Source organism: Branchiostoma belcheri, unplaced genomic scaffold, assembly GCF_001625305.1.
Source record: "Branchiostoma belcheri isolate BF01 breed outbred unplaced genomic scaffold, Haploidv18h27 scaffold19, whole genome shotgun sequence".
NCBI classification, from domain to species: Eukaryota; Metazoa; Chordata; class Leptocardii; order Amphioxiformes; family Branchiostomatidae; genus Branchiostoma; species Branchiostoma belcheri.
In genome coordinates this window covers 2,634,537-2,653,503 of record NW_017803379.1, presented here as the reverse complement: position 1 = coordinate 2,653,503, position 18,967 = coordinate 2,634,537, and the positions used below count along the sequence as shown (strand labels likewise).

At 39.3% G+C, this 18,967-nt stretch overlaps 2 protein-coding genes across 7 annotated transcripts in view; both read right to left on the bottom strand.

Annotated features, from left to right (window-relative positions):
• The window catches only part of LOC109467895 (ETS-related transcription factor Elf-2-like), a 23,899-nt gene extending 11,642 nt beyond the window's left edge, over nucleotides 1-12,257 (bottom strand). For 3 of the 5 annotated variants that reach the window (XR_002140108.1, XM_019766007.1, XM_019766010.1), the window contains exons 1-3: nucleotides 12,110-12,257; nucleotides 4,878-4,982; nucleotides 2,717-2,843 (exon numbers count right to left, since the gene is read on the bottom strand). Coding sequence is in view for 4 of the 5 variants with exons in the window: in XM_019766007.1 (XP_019621566.1) it covers nucleotides 2,717-2,843; nucleotides 4,878-4,943 (193 nt within the window). In the remaining variant the exon portion in view is untranslated. Of the gene's footprint in view, nucleotides 1-2,716; nucleotides 2,844-4,877; nucleotides 4,983-6,319; nucleotides 6,416-11,362; nucleotides 11,467-12,109 lie in introns of those variants that run through there. The other 2 variants (XM_019766008.1, XM_019766009.1) reach the window with 2 other exon arrangements.
• A 708-nt stretch (nucleotides 12,258-12,965) lies between these two features.
• LOC109467890 (protein SDA1 homolog) overlaps nucleotides 12,966-18,967 on the bottom strand; it is a 106,672-nt gene continuing 100,670 nt past the window's right edge. For both annotated transcript variants that reach the window (XM_019766002.1, XM_019766003.1), the window contains exons 20-26: nucleotides 16,100-16,188; nucleotides 15,069-15,191; nucleotides 14,649-14,731; nucleotides 14,379-14,463; nucleotides 13,932-14,009; nucleotides 13,692-13,778; nucleotides 12,966-13,430 (exon numbers count right to left, since the gene is read on the bottom strand). In XM_019766002.1, the coding sequence (XP_019621561.1) occupies nucleotides 13,332-13,430; nucleotides 13,692-13,778; nucleotides 13,932-14,009; nucleotides 14,379-14,463; nucleotides 14,649-14,731; nucleotides 15,069-15,191; nucleotides 16,100-16,188 (644 nt within the window). In that variant the 3' untranslated portion in view covers nucleotides 12,966-13,331. The remainder of the gene's footprint in view (nucleotides 13,431-13,691; nucleotides 13,779-13,931; nucleotides 14,010-14,378; nucleotides 14,464-14,648; nucleotides 14,732-15,068; nucleotides 15,192-16,099; nucleotides 16,189-18,967) is intronic.

Here is an 18,967-nt window from a genome sequence, read left to right as displayed (position 1 = left end):
GGAATGCAGCTGATTTATAGAATTTCCCCATAAATTATGCAAATTACATCCATATTTGCATAATTGTCACATAATTATATTAAGCATCACGTAAGCTACCTACATACCAAAAATCACGACGATCCGTCAACCGGTTCTTGAGTTATCCCCTTTTGAATATTTTCAAGAATTTATCCCTGCAGTTCCAGAGCAAGCCGCTAGGGGGCCTAAACTCACGTCACTTTTTTCCCAGCACAAGAGCTACCTACCATCTAAATTTCATCACCATAGCATGTCTAGATCATGAGATATCAAAACCGGAAGTTCAGCTGCAGTACCATAACAAGCCGCTAGGGGGTCCAAAATCTAATCATTTTGAGGTCTCATCAAGACCTACCCACCTACCAAGTATCAAGACAATCCATCCAGGCCTTCTCAAGTTATCGTGTTTACAGACAGACAGACAGACAGACACACACACACACACACACATACACGAACGCCCCTGAAAACATAACCTTCTTGGCGAAGGTAATGATTAAAATTAAATTTGATTGACAACTTTCAACAGCAAGGAAACCTTGCCCAGGGCAGAGGGTACAAGGATGGAAAAAAATTTCCTCCAAATGCCTAGTTTCCACCATTACGTGAACAAAATCAATATCTCCTAAACTGTGACAATATGCCTCTTAGTCCAAACAATGACATATTAGCTTTAATTGTGTGCAAAAGTAATAAGCACAGGTGCATTCCATCACTGTGGTGGGAATTGCCTTCCATGCAAGTGTGTTCTCCATTTGATAAGTCTAACGTTACTACCCAAGGTACCTCCCATGAAAAAAAAAAGTTACAACACAGTTCTCAACAAGTTTTGCAACTAAAAATAAGAAAATCTAACGTGTGTATAATGTTAACAAACATTTAGCATTCATAACGATCATGAAAATTTCAATTGTTTTACCCACATCAAGGTTTCAAGATCGCTGTAGTCTAGACCAAAAGAGAAGAACTCAGAGTGCTGTTGAATTCCATTAATATAGTAGTCTTAAATCTTGTGATATTTTATTGAACCCTTGAAACATTATTGGATTGGGGCAATAAAAACGGTTGGTAACAAGCTCTGCTGTTCAGCACTGCTAGCCCAGTTTCCGACCTATCCCTACAGTGCAGCTGTCAATGTTCCCAGGCAGGGATATGCATGTGTACTGTTTTTATCAGCTCTATCTTTGCAGCTGCATGAGATTTCTGCTAAGAAGTTGGATAACTTCAAGAGAAATTGAATCAAGAATTCCTGGTTCAGGACCCAGATCTTTCAAAGAATTGGCACTTGCCATTTTTTTTGTTTTAAAATACATCTATCATCAACAGTCATAAATTTCTTTCTTTAATCTTTAAATCTGTCAACAAACAGGCCATGGAAAATAATCATACCTTCCCACAGTGTGCTTTAGCCACTGTTTGAATCATTAAGCAAAGTACAAAATAATTTCTGGGAGAATTGCAAGGCAGTAATATCATGCCTCCCTGTTTGGTGGTCTCTTGATCATGTCCAAAATTAATCTTCATAAGCAACCACCCAGGGGAACAAAGGTGTACCATTGACATGATTCTTTTTTTTTTTTATGTAGCAAGGCATCAGCCAATCTATTTGACTGGTCAATCCAATCATAGGTACAAAAAAGATCTGGCTGCATTCTGGCATCAACAGAGATAATCATCTTGTTGGCCAATCCTCTTCTTGAACTCCCATGATGCAGGAGGAATAAGTCTATTCACTTTTATGAGTAAGTGCATGTAGGTATAAGCAAAGAATGCATACGAAATTATTTAGTCATCATTTCATCAACGGTTATTCTAGAAAAGAAGTTTTACAGGGACTGGCACTATGTCATTGCCTGACAGCTGAATTGCACATTAAACCAGTCAACTTGAAACACATTAAACATTTATGCAATATAAATCTAACATGGCTAAGTATGACATTTACAGACATTGTATAAAAATGTTAGTAACTTTGCCTTCCCGCTGTCCTCTGTGGTGTCATTTTGTGATAAATGTACCGTTGAGACTCTACAGACTCAAAATATAACATTGTAAAATCTTCATCAAGTTTGCCAAGCTTCCTTCTAAATCTAAGTGCAGAGCCGACTAACCTAGTTGCAGTACTGCACTTCATCACTAGGAGGCAGAGCCAACCTCCTTTCCTAGGGGTAGGGTTACATGTCACCTTTAATGCATATTCTTTTCTCGCAAAGACACATACTTAATGTGCATATCATAGAATGGGTTGCATTGATGTTGATTCACTGAGAGTTCTCTATATTCTGCTTACAGTACGTGTTGTACATTTGTTATACATCATGTTACATGTATATTGTACTTGGACTATGTTCAGTGTCATGTACTACACTGTATGATTTAGTATTTGCTGTATTTGGTTACATCATGTGAACACACACCACTCCCAGTGGACTAGCCCCCAGTGATTGCACAACTGTGTGGCCCAAGGGCTATTGAACCGGATATGCGAGCCGCCCTATGAACCACCTTGTGTGGGAAGGACTTTAACTTAAATGTGAACTATTGTTGATAATATTCTAGTAGTAGCCCAGATCACAGGGTATCAAGATATGTTAATCATGTGTGAAAGTTGTATGCTGAAACATGGGTGTCAGGATATAAAATACATTAGTATTCATTAAACAGTTTTCTTCTTCGGCTCTTTTATGGAACTTACCTGTGTCACTCACAACTTCCTCCTCATGCGCCACAACTGAGTCTATGTAGACAAACTCCACTTCTTCCTTTATCTCAACAGCTGGCCTCTCGATGGGTTCTACAATAACTGCCGGGGTGAACTGCTCCTGTGAACGGGTCAAATGATAACATTACAGTCAACTGTAACTTTTACTCACATGTTCAGAGCAACCTTTGGTGGTACAGAGCTCGGAACATTCAGAACTGGTAGTAAATGTGAAGCAATGATCCCACCACTAATATCAGTGCTGTGAGTTCTTTTCTTCCTTTCTGAATTTTATTGTATTGAAAAATAGCTGGTTGTAATGAGAGATTTATTAACACATTTTGTTAATTGTTATTTTGTACAACATAATTGATAACATTTTCATCGAGCATTTATAGAACATATTATTTTACACAGTCTTTTAGAGTTGATGTTATATGTACTATGTAAGACAAAGCATTTTATTTTCAAGTACAACACATCATGATATTGTTATGCTATCAAGAATGTGATTTACACTCACTATCACTAGTGTTTAAATAAACAAATTATCATGGGAATAGAGTGACAACATTGTCAACCATGTTGGGGAAATATGTTGCAATATGTTTTTGGGATGTGACAAATCCTTAAAATTAATTCTTTCTTAACCTTCTCCCTGCTGTGGTAGCCTTTTGACTCAAAACATGTTATATTTATGGTTAAGCTGAAGGGAGATGACTAACACGAAAACTTCAAAAATACATATCAACTGTAACATGTTACTAAATAATGCAGCATAACATATCAGACAAGACAGCAGGATAAGACACAGACAAGTCAGCAGCGTAAGACAGTAGTTAGAAGAAACTACGCTGATAGTGTCCTCTACTAGGCTTCTAAGTGTCATAGGCTCGAACATCCAACAAGAAGCCTAGTAAAACCTACTACCACAACAAAAGAAAATAAAAGCTATCGGCAACAAAAAAAAACAGGCATTGAACAACTGCATAGATACAGATGAAGAAGGCTTGCATCATGTTTAGGGACACTTCTAAGACTTCTGCTGTATCACCAGCCTCCGACAAGACGCTCTGCCATGTCTTCTTACTGCTTGAGGGAAGACAGAGCGTCGGCTACAATGTGCTACCCTGGAACTGTGAAGATCTGTGAAACAGGAGAGAGCAGAAAAAAAGCAGCGACAGTCGACTGAGTTGAAGTACTAGTCTTCTGCACTTCCCTTCCACCAAAATCCCTCTTGATGCTGTTAGCCATATTGGTGGCTATTTGCATTACACTCAAAGGTCAAAGTGTCTCTGTGTTTTATTGACAGGCTTTTAGATATTTGCCTGCTATTCCATTAATTTACTGTAGCTTGTTTTGAAAGATGTGGTACAGTTAGCACCTCAAAATGTTGGGGTGCACCTTGCCTTTGACATGAGGAGGCCCTCTTTAGGTTTCATTGCAAAATATAGAGGGGAGCAGAAGACCATTTGACTTTGCAAAATGAACATGAGTCAGAGGTGGCAGAGATAAAGTCATGCAAGTGCACATATACAGTCAATGATGTATCAAACTAATGATCTACATGATAGACACTTGTACATCAAAGAACATAATAATATGCTGCATCTAATATAATGGATCTACTAGACATTTGCTGAAAATATTTGATATGGGCTCCAATTATCCATCTGCAACCTGGAATATGCAGAACTTATGAGAAAGCAGGAAAACTACAATACAAACAGCTGACACTTTTAGGCTAATAGAATGCAGGCTCCGAGTATTGAAAACCCTATATTGTAGAGAACTGAATAAAGAGGACTTTTTGAGTTTGGTTGTTGTTGGCATAATGATCTATTGGTCCATGAATTACATTATGACACAGGCATACAGGTTTCCATACACATTAAATAAATAAATCACTCAGTTAACAACCTATTTTAAGTTGTCTGGTCATAAAAAAATATAGTTCAGCAATGAACATGCTTTGCAAATTGGCTGCCACGTTGATTGCAATGTCTATTCAAAAGTGTCAGTAATGTTATTGTTAACTATGACTGACGATGAAAATTGGTTATGTGAGGAAACAAGGTACAGTTTCAGAGACAGAATGCAGAAAAGAGGGAGAAGATCAGCTGATATTATCTCCATTCCCTCCCTCCCTCCATACCTCATGGTCCATGTTGTTGCTTGCGAAGTCGAATGTCAGCCCCTGCTTCTGCTGCACCAGTGTCATCCTTCTACAGCTAATGTACAACTGTCAAGGAAGTGGTCCCTGCAAGGGTAAACAAACACCATCAGGATAAAATAGGACAACATAACTTGAGCTGCACGTGTAGTCTATATGTTTTGATTAATTGTTTGCTCTAGTTACTCTTGACCGGCATTGAACCATGAATGCAAGTGACTAGGATATTACAGAACTTCACAGAACCAACATACCAAACAAAAAAGCTTGCTCATCATATAACCCAAGTGTAGGTAATTGCTGTACAAAAATTGAGGGGCTGATATCGATGAACAGATAATATAAAATAAATATAAAATACTAAACTTCATGGGCAAATAGGTAAAATATTCTGAAAAAATCGATGATGCAAATAGGCTGCTTCTGCTGTGCACTATTAATCACAGTTGTAGTGGAGAATTCCACAAGATAAGATCTGTAATGTTGAATAGCTTAGTCTGGTTCCAGTGTACACCACAGCAAAGGTATCATTTTATAGCATATCAGATATGTATACATATGTATTCAAGTCTTGTGAACAACAAGCTCTATTTAAAGACAACTCTTATATATGAGTGCGCCATTAAGTAGTAAAGAGTCACAATCACTTTCAATTGACACCTTCCTATTCAAAAGGTGTAAAAAGCATCCAAAATCCATGTGCTGCACTGAGATCTAAAATGCTTGCCATTGAAATGCCAGGTAAAAGCCTTTCAGACAAGAACATTTCTGCCAGGATAACCCATGAAAGGCAACAGACAAAGCCAAATATGGGACTACTTTTGACAAAGAAAAGCCATGAAGATACAAAAGGCTATACCATTCAAAGGTTTCAAACATTCTACTTTGTTTACAGTGCATTGCCCCACAACTTGGGGTATGCAGTATCAAGTTTTGCTAGCTCTTGACTGTTCCTTCCCTTGAACAGGTAGAAATTTATTCAGATACACGTGCAGATTTATCAACTGGCTCCATGGCCTATGTAAACTGACAAAATTATCAGTGCCAAACCTGAGTTATAGGTAAAGAAGCCTCAGGGTACTACCCAGATACATGTATGATATAGTGATCCCCAAAGTCAAGCCCTACAACAATACCTGCACTGCTAACCACACCTACTTGAATTGACATGTATTTCAATCTCAGGTAGAAAATAAAAACTCCTGAAATAGACGATAGTAGAACAGGTGAGTTCAAGTCACTTCCCAAGTTCAGCCCCTGTCGGTATGTGGTAGACAGGAAAGTAAACAACTCCAAATTCCCATTGTACACACCTATTTTCACCCCACCTTGATAAGGTATCAGGTGTCCACGCCAAGCACCCTTTACAGCAAACAATGGCATACATCAGTAGTAGAACAGAGTTTCTCCATGTACAAGATTACCTGTGGAAACTAGCACTGAACTAGACTTTCCCGTGACAGTTGGCTGCATGACGCTGTGAGGTCACAGTTAATGATTCCGAAAGCAGGACGACAGACAGGCAGACTTTGTGCCTGCGCAAACACCGCACCTGTTTTACCTTTGAACTCTGTTCAACAGCAAGCATCCAGCTCTTACATACAAACTATCCATAAATCACCTATGGGATATATGCATCTCCTTTTCACCATGTTGGACTGGTGTTGTCTTTTGCAGGTAATTATGCAGCAATACCTGCACGTACTGTAGGTCTTCTTGACGTCAGAAGACAACTGAAACAACAGCTACCTGCAAACATGCCCTTGGGGCAAAACTCTTGTTAACATAGTACATAAACACCTTGCATTTCAAGTATAGCGTGGCACTAATTTAGTTGCTCAACAGCTTCTAAACCCTCAGTGTTCAGCTATATATGCATAGTCAGCAAAGTTGTTCTTTGATTCTGACGGTATTTTGTACATATCTTTGACCTTGAGCTTGCGATAAGCATATGAAGGATAATTTTTCAGGAAGGAGTATAGTTAGGATAGCTTGCAAATGCTGTATGGGGCATTGTGAAAATTCTAATGGTAGAAAAGTTAATGCACTGTAAGAAATCAATTATTGCTAAAAAAAATATGATCTCTCTTAACATTTCCTTTTCAGGGACCCAATTCAAAGTCAATGTTAAGTATAGCATAATATGATTAGAAAGGCTGACCAGAGGGTTATCACTATAGTAGTATGTAAACATACCTGACAAAAGATAGTCTTTTGGTAACAGATAGGTGAATACCATCTCTATTGTCTCCCTTTGTTATACATTTTGTATACTACAAATGTATGCATTTAGTAACACACAGGGAAAGTTCTGTTTTTCAGTCCACTATATATCACTATCATTTCAGAAAAAAAAAGACAATAACAATTTTGATACACAATGCAGCCTAAAGAATTATGTTCGTTCGCAGAATAAAGAACAATCAATGCAATAAAATCAGCCCTTGCTGACATAGGAAACCTGACATGTCACATCACTTACAAGATAATAACCACATGTGAGACTTCTTCCTGCTAAAAGAGGGTCTGCATGCCCTTTTTCGTTAACCGTTATGGGCTATTTTAATTTACCGTTAATCGTTGCCGGCCCGCTCTAATTTAACGTTAAGCGTTATCAGTATATTCCTCGTGAAGCGTTATTGGTCGTTTTAATTCAACGTAAAACGTTATTTGTCATCCTAAATTCAGCGTTAAGCGTTAATGAATAATTCTTCTTTACGCCTAATTTTGCCTTTCAAAGTGCAGGAAAATGCGTCATTGAAGGTTCAAAATACAAAATTTCCCGGGGGAGAATGCCCCCGGACCCCCCTACATTGCTCGCGCCTTTGGCGCTCGACTCGCGCTTATGCGCTCGGTCCCTTCGGCTCTAGCCAGAACCAGCTTTCCTGTCAATTTCCGGAATTTTGCGGAGAGTTACAGATTTTTTTTAAAGAATCCGTCAACCTTGACAGGCAAATTAACAAAAATCTTGAGTAAAATATGAAAACATCAGAAGGACCGACAAACACTCTCAACACCATGATTTGCCTCTCAAAATGTGGGAAATTGCGTTTTTGAAGGCTTAAGACTCCTAAATTTCCCGGGGGAGCATTCCCCCGGACCCCTCTAGATTACGACGCTCCCCTCTCAAAATCCACTGGGCAGACTGAAAAAATGCAAGCTGGCCGACGTCGACTCGGACTCCCCTTTATTTGTGGACGCACTCGGGGACCAGGGCATGTGGGGAACACAGGGTACACATACCTTTAATGCGTGCTTCATTACATGTAAGATATAACTTGTTACGTAATTTTGTCAATGATCACCTTTTCTCACAAAGCGAGATACCAAATCCAGTGCAGCTCGAAAAAAAGTCTGTCAATTTACCGTTAAGCGTTGCCGACCGTCCTGAATTTACCGTTAAGCGTTATCGGCCCTGCTGAATTCACCGTTAACCGTTGCCAGGACCCCCCCATGCAGACCCTCCTAAAAACGTGATGCCAGCATCATGCCATGACAGTCGCTGACTGAGTCAGCAGTGTCTCAACTGAGTCAACAGACTTTGCAGTCTCTTTGCTACATCTGGTTTTAACAAGGAGCTAAAAATTTGATTTTTAAGCTCCTTGGTTTCACAAAGGAATATTTGAGATCTACGTAACTCACATGTTACTTGTAATTGTTGTATGCAATGCGTCGTATGAATTTGGGGACATGTCTTCTAGTTCTTCCCCACTTACTTGGAATTTAGTGGAAAGGGATTTAAATGGGGTTTTAAATCAGAACATTTAACAGAGCCCATAATCAACAACAAACAGAGCCTATAATCAACAACAACAACTATTGCCTACTTTCAATTAAGTCCTGTGAGCTGTTTGACATGTTTGTACAAATTCTACTTGTGTGTGCTCTTGTTCTGACATTGCAGGTCTAGTTTTGATGTGGGGGACATCATGTGGCAAGGATTATGAAAGAAAACATACAGACGAAAGTGACACTGTTGGTTTTGTGAGAGACACTATGCACAATTCCTGGGTGAAAACTGACAAATGCTGTAACCCTACCAGGGTAGTACCACCCCATAGTAAGAACAGACATGTGAAACTGGAAGTGGGAAGGAAATAGGAAACACAAACTGTGCCAGAAATACCCACTGCTATGGTAGTGGGAGATCCCATGTCACCCAGCAGGGACCTTATAACAATTATGTGTCAGTCCAATTTAATGGTTGTCACAGGCATGCTAATCTGGCTTCACTGGGTGTGAAACTATGGGGTGGGAGGGACTTGTGGGTTCAATAAATTGAATAATCAACTGGGGGAACTCCATAAATGGCACACTTGGGACATGGCTATTGTTTACTACATGCTAATACATTTGTAGATCACAAAAGGAACCACAATGGATTGTGGACACCCCAACAAAATAAACATGGGGAGGGAGGGGGGGCACACCATCACTATAATCTACAACTCTATGTAATATTTGTACTGTGAGATATAAATTCCTTTATATAGTTCTGCATTTACTTGGCAGAAGTTGGCACTTTGTTTGGCTTGTACATTGTGCTTGTAGTTAGACAGCTCACAATAAATTAACTATTGTAGATAGAGTGTAATTAATATTTTCACTGTGAAACTAAAGAAACCTTGTTCTGAAAATATTTCTGATTAAAAACTGAGAAAAACAGCAGCACTTGTGATACACTCCAGCCCAGTGTCTTCTTTTCTCACTGAATTAATGATCTTACTATGCTTGGTTGTTGATGCAAGCAGCAAACCCTTGTGGAGTGATTGACAAATGAAAACAAAAGTGGTATAATTTTGATGGGAAATTATTCCATCTGGATTTGAAGCAACATTGTAGTTTTCAGTGGAAACAAATCCAACATCGCCAAAACGAAATTGATGCTCAGAAATTAAATCAGCAGGCAGACAGCCTAGCTTGTTCTAGCTCAGGGGCCAAAGGTCACAGTGCCAAGCATGCATACAATGGAGTACGAAATGGTATGCTCACCTGGACAGGTAAACACAACGTGCCCCAAGGTCACGTACCAAAAGATGGCGTCTGTTTTCTTCTTTCTTTTCAAACTTGGATGGCTAAGATCTTTCAAATCAATACTATCATCAAACATTTGAGGACTAAGAGAAATATAGATACAATTCAGACACCTGTGCCAGTAATTGTACATAGAAACTTTGTACTTTGAGACCAGACAAGAAACAATTCTGTACAGTCTGGAAAATGTTTTAACAACAAGATCTGAATAATAATGACACTGACTAAGCATATGTAGAACAACTAACCCTTTTACAGCAATTGGTTAATCTTTTAAATAAAATCTGACTGTGTGGACATGTTTTTGGTGTTTGATTGAAGCCTGTTAAAAATGTACTTAGTACCTACTTTGCAGCATACAACTAAATTTCTGAAGGGTATGGGGAGGGGCATCATTAACCTTAAGATAACAGAAATTATTGGAGTCATTTCCTTGAACAGGGGATCATGTTACTGTACACAGACTTACCCTTACATGCCCAGAAGGCATAGGTCAGGGTTCTTGAAATGTTCATGACATGGAAGACTAAATTTTTCATCACCACCAAGCTTGTAACTGCATAATTTTCTACAAGTGAACACAACATTGTGGCGTGCAACAATCAATGATCAAGGACAACATCCGTGCCTTTGAGTGTTTTTATGGTCTGGTGTAAAACATTTAAAGCCACAAACATGTGTTGGACTTAAGGAGGGCATAGTGTTATTTAAAGATTCCGACATGTAAGAGCTACACGTATGTCATAGTGCCTCACCTGTCTTGTTAGAAATAACATAAATAATTCACTATCACAATAATCATGGATTCAGAAACAAACAGTGAATAGCTGCTAGAGGATACCCCTGGTTTATCTGTGAAAAATGAAACCTGTACAGTGCTAAATACGGGGCAATTTAACCAATGCAGAGATGCCGAACTGTATTGTATCATATCCAAAGTCTGACTGTATCTGTATCTGTACAGTATAGCCGGTATAACCACCCTTTGGCGTAACACACCAGCTTCGCAGGCACACGGCGTGGTCGCAGTTGGCTACATTACACAGAGCAACCTTTGCATATCTAACTGTAGTGATGATATCCCTGCTATACTAGTGACAATGAGTTCTACTCTAGTAGGATACTAGTAGTTCTACTTCTAGGGAAAAACTTGAAGACCACCTGTTGTAGGTGTAAAGAACTTTCTCAGGAATGTTTTCCCCTGTCTAGACCCCCTCCACCAAGCAGGAATGTAAAAAAATGTGATTACGTTCTTGACATTGTGATTTCCTGGACAAAGTACAGGCATATAATTTTTAACCGTAAAATAATTACATTCCATTACTCTTGTCCCAGTGGACTGTCTTGACTGATGAAAGTTCAGTCACAAAGTGCACAGCCTTCCCAAGCAGAGACGTTTGATTGACCTCACAACAGAACACCAGACCACTTACCTTGACAACAAATGTAGAACAGTCACTACAAACAATGATCTCCCATTTATCTTAAACATCGCAATAACCCATTTAACAACATGGTTCTTTCCATATCGGATGGCTGCCGTACAGGGCCACAAGTACAATTCAATAACCGTGAATCACGGTGATGTATTTGTGACGATGAGTCATCTTGAGCCCAGGGCTGTTCAGTGTAATGTTGAGGAACCCGCCAGACATGTTTTTTTTCCAACCCACGCTATAAAAGGTTATGTGTACAAAACTGAAAGCTTTGATTTTTGTGGGAGTAAAACAGGGAACAGTTCAAAACTTTCTGCCAACTGCTAGCCAATGTTCGGTGTTATTTCTACACATGATGATGTAATGCAGTGATATCAAGCTTGTCTGGTACAGATTGTGTTGATAATTTACAACAAAATTATACAGGGGTGTGTATGTAAACATCATGATCAAAGTATTCAGGCGGCAGCCAAGAAAGTTCGTACAGGTTGGCTTAAGCGGCGATCTAAAGTAGATATGAGGAACACGACTTCCCGGCATCTTCCTAGAATACGGGGTGTAAGCTGCACGCCCTTGTGGGGCTGGGGAGAAGTGTTTCCATGTTACAGCAACAGTACGCGGTAAGATGTCAGCACCACCTGATAGCACGTCGGCACGCCAAGTTTGTTAGGTCAGGGGAGGTCACCCAAGAGCACACGGAAAAGTGGCAAAAAATCGGCAAAACAGCAGCCTACAAACACATACCTTTCGATCGCTGAGGTCTCGACGTGTTGGCCGTAGAGTTTAGTTCTTGGTTACGCTCATACTAGACCTACAACTTTGGGAAATCCCCTCCCCCTTTTAGCTACAACTGGTCGATGGGTGAGTGTGACATGCAGATGGCGACGTCACGTAATTGGGTTGATTTCCGGCGCTGTGATTGGTCAGCTGCCGGCCATATGACCTGCACATGTAGCCAAACAATGGATACTTCCATATTTGGGAGGGGTGTGTTTTACCCGGGAAAACACCCTTTCGTTCTCGGAAGAGGGGCATTTTGGAGTTTCGGTAGATGGGGTAATAGTCTCTACCAGGCTTCGGAAGCGTCTGGAAAAGAGGATAAATTGGCCAAATAGACAGATAACATGGCCAGGAAGGCAGCAAATGCATCAGGCTCAATGTGTAACGTTACACCTTTATAGCGGACCAACTCCCCCGGCAAAAACTCGTGCCAAGTGAAAAGTTCAAGCGGACAGGGAAGACCTTCAATTCTAGAGCCCCAATAGAGAGCCCACTCCACCCACGATAGGACTTGATACCAGCTGTGTTAGAAGAAAGTTACGACTTACAACTACAAATGTACATGGATCAAAAGCGGCCTCTAGCAGCTCATGAAGTACTACAACGTAATGCTCGTTAGGCGGCTCCTATTACTGCAGTGATTTTTTCGCCGCAACGGGGCGCTTTTGATCCATGGCGATTTCAACACCAGGTGCCTCATACTGATGCTCTTAATACTGCAGTCATTTTTTGCCGCTTAAGGGCTATTCAAATCAATGGACAATTAATACTAGTACTATCGGCCACTTAAATAATTAACCTTGAATCAATACACAGCAACTTAACTTTTCAGTAGTTGATTTATTCCACATCATAAATGAATTATGACTGTCCAGCTTCCATAATTTACAGTAAACATTGGTGACCATTGCTATTGACATTGAGTGAAACAGTAACTGTTACATGTATTATGATGTTGACTTATGACTTTGAAGTGAATTGTTAAACTGTAGTCATTGCATGTTGCAAAGAATGGAACATGACTAATATCAAACTCTTAGAAACTAGCAAACTAAAACTTTGCATGCCTGACAAAGAGGAGGCAGCAAGAAGTAAAATTGTTCTGATTTTGAACATTAACTGCCTTTGTGGCAGTCTGATTTTCACCAGTAGTATGTGTTCTTCATATACACATATATGATAAAAGTTACTTAAGTTCATGACACAAAAGGAATTTAAGTTTCCACAATGTTTCCTGGATTAAGATTGCTTCTTCCTCTTGAGAAGTGAAATCTCTCAGTGCAATCTGAAACAAAAACATTTGACATGTTTAAGACATCATGTGATGCAACCATACCAATAATTACAAAACTTTAGAATACATACTGAATGGATTCTATTATGGAAAAAATGAACATAGTAAGTAATATGAGGTAAACTTCCTTAAAGAATCGATTGCATGAATCAGACCAAATCTATTACATTGCACATCACAAGTGCAGGCATGCCCATCACTGCCCCCTAGCAGTTAGGGTAAGTATGACAGGGAGGCGACATGGACACCCACCTGTTTGTCTCTGAAGGAGCGCTTCCCCTTCCCCCGGACCTGCCTTTTCTGCTTCATCATCATGAAGGCCTTGTTCTTCTGCTTTTCCTGTCAACCAAAAAACAAGAAGAAAATTTCATCACCAGAAATTCCTTTACTGTGTTCCTTTACCATAAGCTCATGGCTATCACTACACTACATTATATGTTGCTTTGTATATGGATATGCATATGTATTGTATGGAAATGCAGGTCATAATACCTTGTTTGTTGTGCCGGACCGCTGGTTCTTTTTGCGCTGCTTTTTGCTACCAAACTTTTCTCGTCCTTCCCGACCAGCCTGCAATAAAGAATCAAACATTGTGTCCTCAAACAGTTGTATGGAAACATATTATCTATTGTTCTAAAAGACCAATAACACATTGCAGGAATCTGTAGAAAAATGTCATAGTCACTCCAGAATATCTTTACATGTAATAGCCAAACACATTTGCACCACAAATTTGACTGTCAGATATACATAGGTTCAAAGCACCACACTGTAAGAAAATACAAAAAACATATGGAGACAGAACAACTCCCAATTTGGGGAATACTACCATATAAAAAATTGTCATACACATACAGTAGACAATGTTATGGATCAACAACCAAAATGACAGTTTAGAAGTACAGTTTTAGAAGTGCAGTTTTAGAAGTGCCTACTAACCTGGACAGTAGCCAGTCTTGATTCCTTGTCTGTCCTGGGCTTCTTGTGGATCCTCTCAATGTCTGACAGGGATGGCAACTCAGAACTGCAACAAGTATTGTACCAGTTTTTTTTTATTTTTTATTCTCACTGTATGACATGTACAAAGTGTAAGGTATAAGAAGAAAACACATGAAATGACAGGGAGGCAGGAAAAAAATTGTTAGGCTTACTTAAAGCCTTAATTCTTATTTCATCTGCCTTGACCAACAAGAAGCATTCAAGCCTTACCTTGTGTCTCTGTCTTCAATATGGACATGTTTTCTCTTCTTCCCCTTCCCTTTGGGAGCAGCTTTCTCCATCTCTTTGGAGATCTGGAACATGAGGATGACAATGAACACAATGGAACAGTCATAGGCAAGCATGTTTTGGAGGAAATTCTGAACTTCTTGCCCCTCTGAACTCTGAAACAGTATTTCTAGCGTTTTGAGAGGCAAATTAACCTTCAGTTGGTTTTACAGTTTTGTCTTTTTGTGAGTTTTGTGGCACAGTTGACAATTTGACTTAAAAAAGAACTTTTATCTGTCATATGTCAGGAGGCCAGAATGTTTGAAATTTTTGTCAGTCCTCAGAAGCAAAATTCCATCCATGGACATAGGGACAGACACAACAGAAAGTCACTTAATGACTGTTCCAGGGAACACAGTGTACCTGTTTTGCTCTGATGAGTTTGAGATCTTCTTGTGTCAGGATCCTACTCTGGCTGATGGCAGCGGCCTTTCTCTTGGCCATCTCTGGTGTCAACTTCTCACCCTCCTCTGTAGTGTCTTCTTCCTAAATACAACAAGAAGCCAAACATACCATCTGTTTACTTTTAGCCATGGCTACATAGCTTCTAAACAATGGTGTGTTACCAAGGGCACTGCATTATGGACTCCAATATATTCTTGATTCAAGATTTTATTATTCACATTTGGAGACCTTGATTCAAAGATCCTGGTCACTAATGGTTGGTTGAGAAGACATACCAGTAGTGTACCTCTAACTTGACTACACCACAGACAAAACAGCTATCTAATTAATTTCCCGTTGTACAGTGAAGTGGAAAATTAAGTAATTAAGGAGAACAATGAAGGTGCTAATGAAGCCAATGATCCTCTAAAATAGAGACCATGCTTCAATGAGTGTGTGTCTGTATAGGATAGAATTCAAGCGGCACAAATTCTGCCAATCTGTATCTCCCTCCCTACTGAATTGCACTGTATTTAATACAATACTTGGTGTAGATGCCACAATCATTATATTGGTAAGGAAAATATTTGATGTCCTATTTCCCCTTGTCATTGCACTGATATTGGCATTTGCTGCCATTGCTTAGCACATTTTCCTCATCAAAGCACCTGAAGCATTTTAAATACCTCAAAACATGCAGTCCCTTTATTTCTTTTGGTACCGCCCATAAATAGCAAGAACTAACCTATGGTACAAAACAAGCAACTATTTTCCATCAGTGAAATTGCTTTTTTGTCTCATCAAGAAGGTTTTTAACCTCCTTGGTCACACGTATATCATTTTATTTAGCTTTTCAGTATGGTATTGGATAGGATTGATTCAACTTACTACATTAAAGGAATGAATAGAAAATTGGCTTTGAAAATCTAGTTTTGTAGCAATGAAAATGCATTGGATGCCTTTAACGCCATAACCGAAGCTGTGCTGTTACTGTCTGGGTTATTACCCACCTGTTCTTCATCTGAGGAGTGCTGCACGTCCACCCATCCCTCACTGTCATCATCATCATCACTACAGCTGGCATCCTCCCACTCTTCATCTGTATCAAACAAAATCAGTTTGTTTTCATTACTTCAAAATCATTTTGTTTTCATCTGTATGATATCAGAGGTTAGTGTAGCCTGGGTGCTACAAATTCCATGATCATATGAAGTGGTGAAATATATGATATTCATGTTCTGCTTGAAATGGCAACACACTGTTATATGCCCACATCTACTGTATGTTTTACACGTTCTCCCATATAAAATGCAGGTAGTGAAAAAAGTGATTACTAATCTTACATATCATCAAATGAAAATCTGAATGTGCTCTTTTGTTGAGTTATAACACACTAAGGTCTTATACATGGGCATACCCATCCATAGCAATAATAACAACATCAGCATGCCACATGAATACACCCAATATACATGGCATCACATTTTCCACATCAGAGGACACGTCCATGGTTGAAAAAAAAGGGGCACCATCTCCCAAGAATACCCTGGGGACGTTGCAGCTATTAATCTTGCCAGAGAGCGTCTTTGCACTTCTGACAACAACCTGTCTGTGCCGAATGATTAACGTCTGCTTGTCACACAGTACAGTCTTATACCTGTCTACACCCCACACATGCACAATACATTACAGGGTGATGAATCAGACTTAAAGGCACCTCCGAAAGACAAAGGTTCCAACGCCATAAACGTACATGTATGAGAAGTTGTGAAAGACATCATACGCATTCTGTCAATTTGAAGATTATGAAGGAGTTATTGTGAAATGGCACAGAATACTGAGAATCTAGAGGACGAGAATTGATGGAGAGGCGGTGAGAGTACAGGCGGTAAAAGCATCCCTGGCAGCAATGATGATATTTTAGGTATGGAAACGATCTGAAGACTGCTGGGAAAGAAGTTATTACATAGGAATGTGGAGTACATTTTGTAGTCAAAGCCAGACAAGTTATTTGGAATCTGGAAAACATCCAAGAATACTTGGAGTGAAATACTGCATATGAGAGAAATCATTGTTATTTCGGCCATAGTCATAAATAAGTTTCTGCTTAGCCACAACCACGAGGACCAATATTACTCAACAGGAGCTACATGTACATCAAAATGAAATACATTGAACTACCGGTAGTAGGGAGAGCTAATCATAATTGCTGCTGCCCTAATGTTATTACAAACCTTTCAAATCTGCAATGATTTCATTGCTGATACGTACTTCATCAAGTTAGTGGTTATTCTGGAGAATATTGGATTTTCATCATTTACTCATTTGTGCCAACCCTGTTTTCACCATGGTGAATAGCAATTTTCTTTCCTCATATCGTTTTCTAGAAAGACTGCAGCTTTATTTGGCAAGATGCCACTCAGGTACTGCATCGTGTTAGAAAAATCTCAACAGCTCTGGGATAGGAGCCAAGAAACATTACAGCATACTCAGGCATACTGAACCGCATTACTAGTACTTTGTAGCAACTGTGTGGTAATTGCAGTTGCTGTCAAACTCAAAGTACAGTCCCAGGAAGTGTTGTCAAAAACTGAGACCAAAGAATAAATTTGTTAGTATATGATTCAAAATCAATTATTATTGAATTGTTGCCGTCATTGAATTATACTCAAAGTATGAATTTCAAATTCTACTGTAAAGCTAAGCACTCGCGTGGCTGCTATTGCATTAGCCTAACCAAGATGACTTCAGTGCAATTACACATAAAGCATTACGGAGACAATGATCTGTAACAAATTACCCAGAGTGACCAGCAGTGCCCACGTCAGCTAGTCACTACAATTGGACAGGTCACAACCCTTTATGGATTGCCCTTTCAACAAAGCAGTGATTGGGAAGTTTACTTGCAACGACAGTTGAAGCTACATTTAATTTCTGCAGCTAAATGCCAAACAATTAGAAAATATATATTTTGCAAAGCTTTGTGGTGATGACATATACATGTCTCTTCATGTGGAAGCAGTTGTAAGAAATGGGGCATTAACATTTAATGTCATTTACTTGCTGAAGCTTGGGTTGTTGTAAAATACAAAATGTACAGTCATGTAACAAGAATGATGATTTATATGCACAACTACATGAAATACCCCTCACTCCTGGACAGAGAGCAGTCTGTTGTTAGTTATGTTCATGCACAAAAAGATTCAATGCTACAATATTCTGTAGACTGTTTTCTCGACTCATGTCACATTTTACTTGGCTACATTAAAAGCTGTTTATTATGGGTTCACCACACCACGAAGTGGTGGTGAACCCATATTGCTTTTTCTGATGTTTCTTCTCCTTCTCCTTCTCCTTCTTCTTCTCCTGCCATTTTTTAAATGGATTCAGCTTCTTCATTTTAGGGCCTAAGGTCCTGAAATTTGGTATGGAGGTACAGTGGGCAAATACCCCTAGGCGTTTTTTAAATTTTTGTGATACAGGCTTTTAGAATGGTTTTATTTGAGTTTTTTGGCTGTGTTATATCAAATGTATTACTGTGTTAGTGTGCCGTGTTTACCATGAGTCATCACAATGGAATGCAGGGCATCAACCAATAGGCATGCAGCTTTCCTCTATACTTCTTGCTGATTGGCTGTTGGGATTTAACTTGATTAACACCTGCACAGTGCATTTCCATACTGACAGTATGTCTTTATTCAAGTGTTTTGGTAGGTATTTCAAGCTTTTCTGCTCCAGCATTGGAATGCGGGGCATGAACGTTTTTTTATTTATTTTGAAAATCAACAGTTTGCATTATGCAATTAAAAATCCTAACCAATAAAGTAGGGAATAGCTATCCAACTGTTGTTTTAGTTGTATGTTACTTCATATTATAG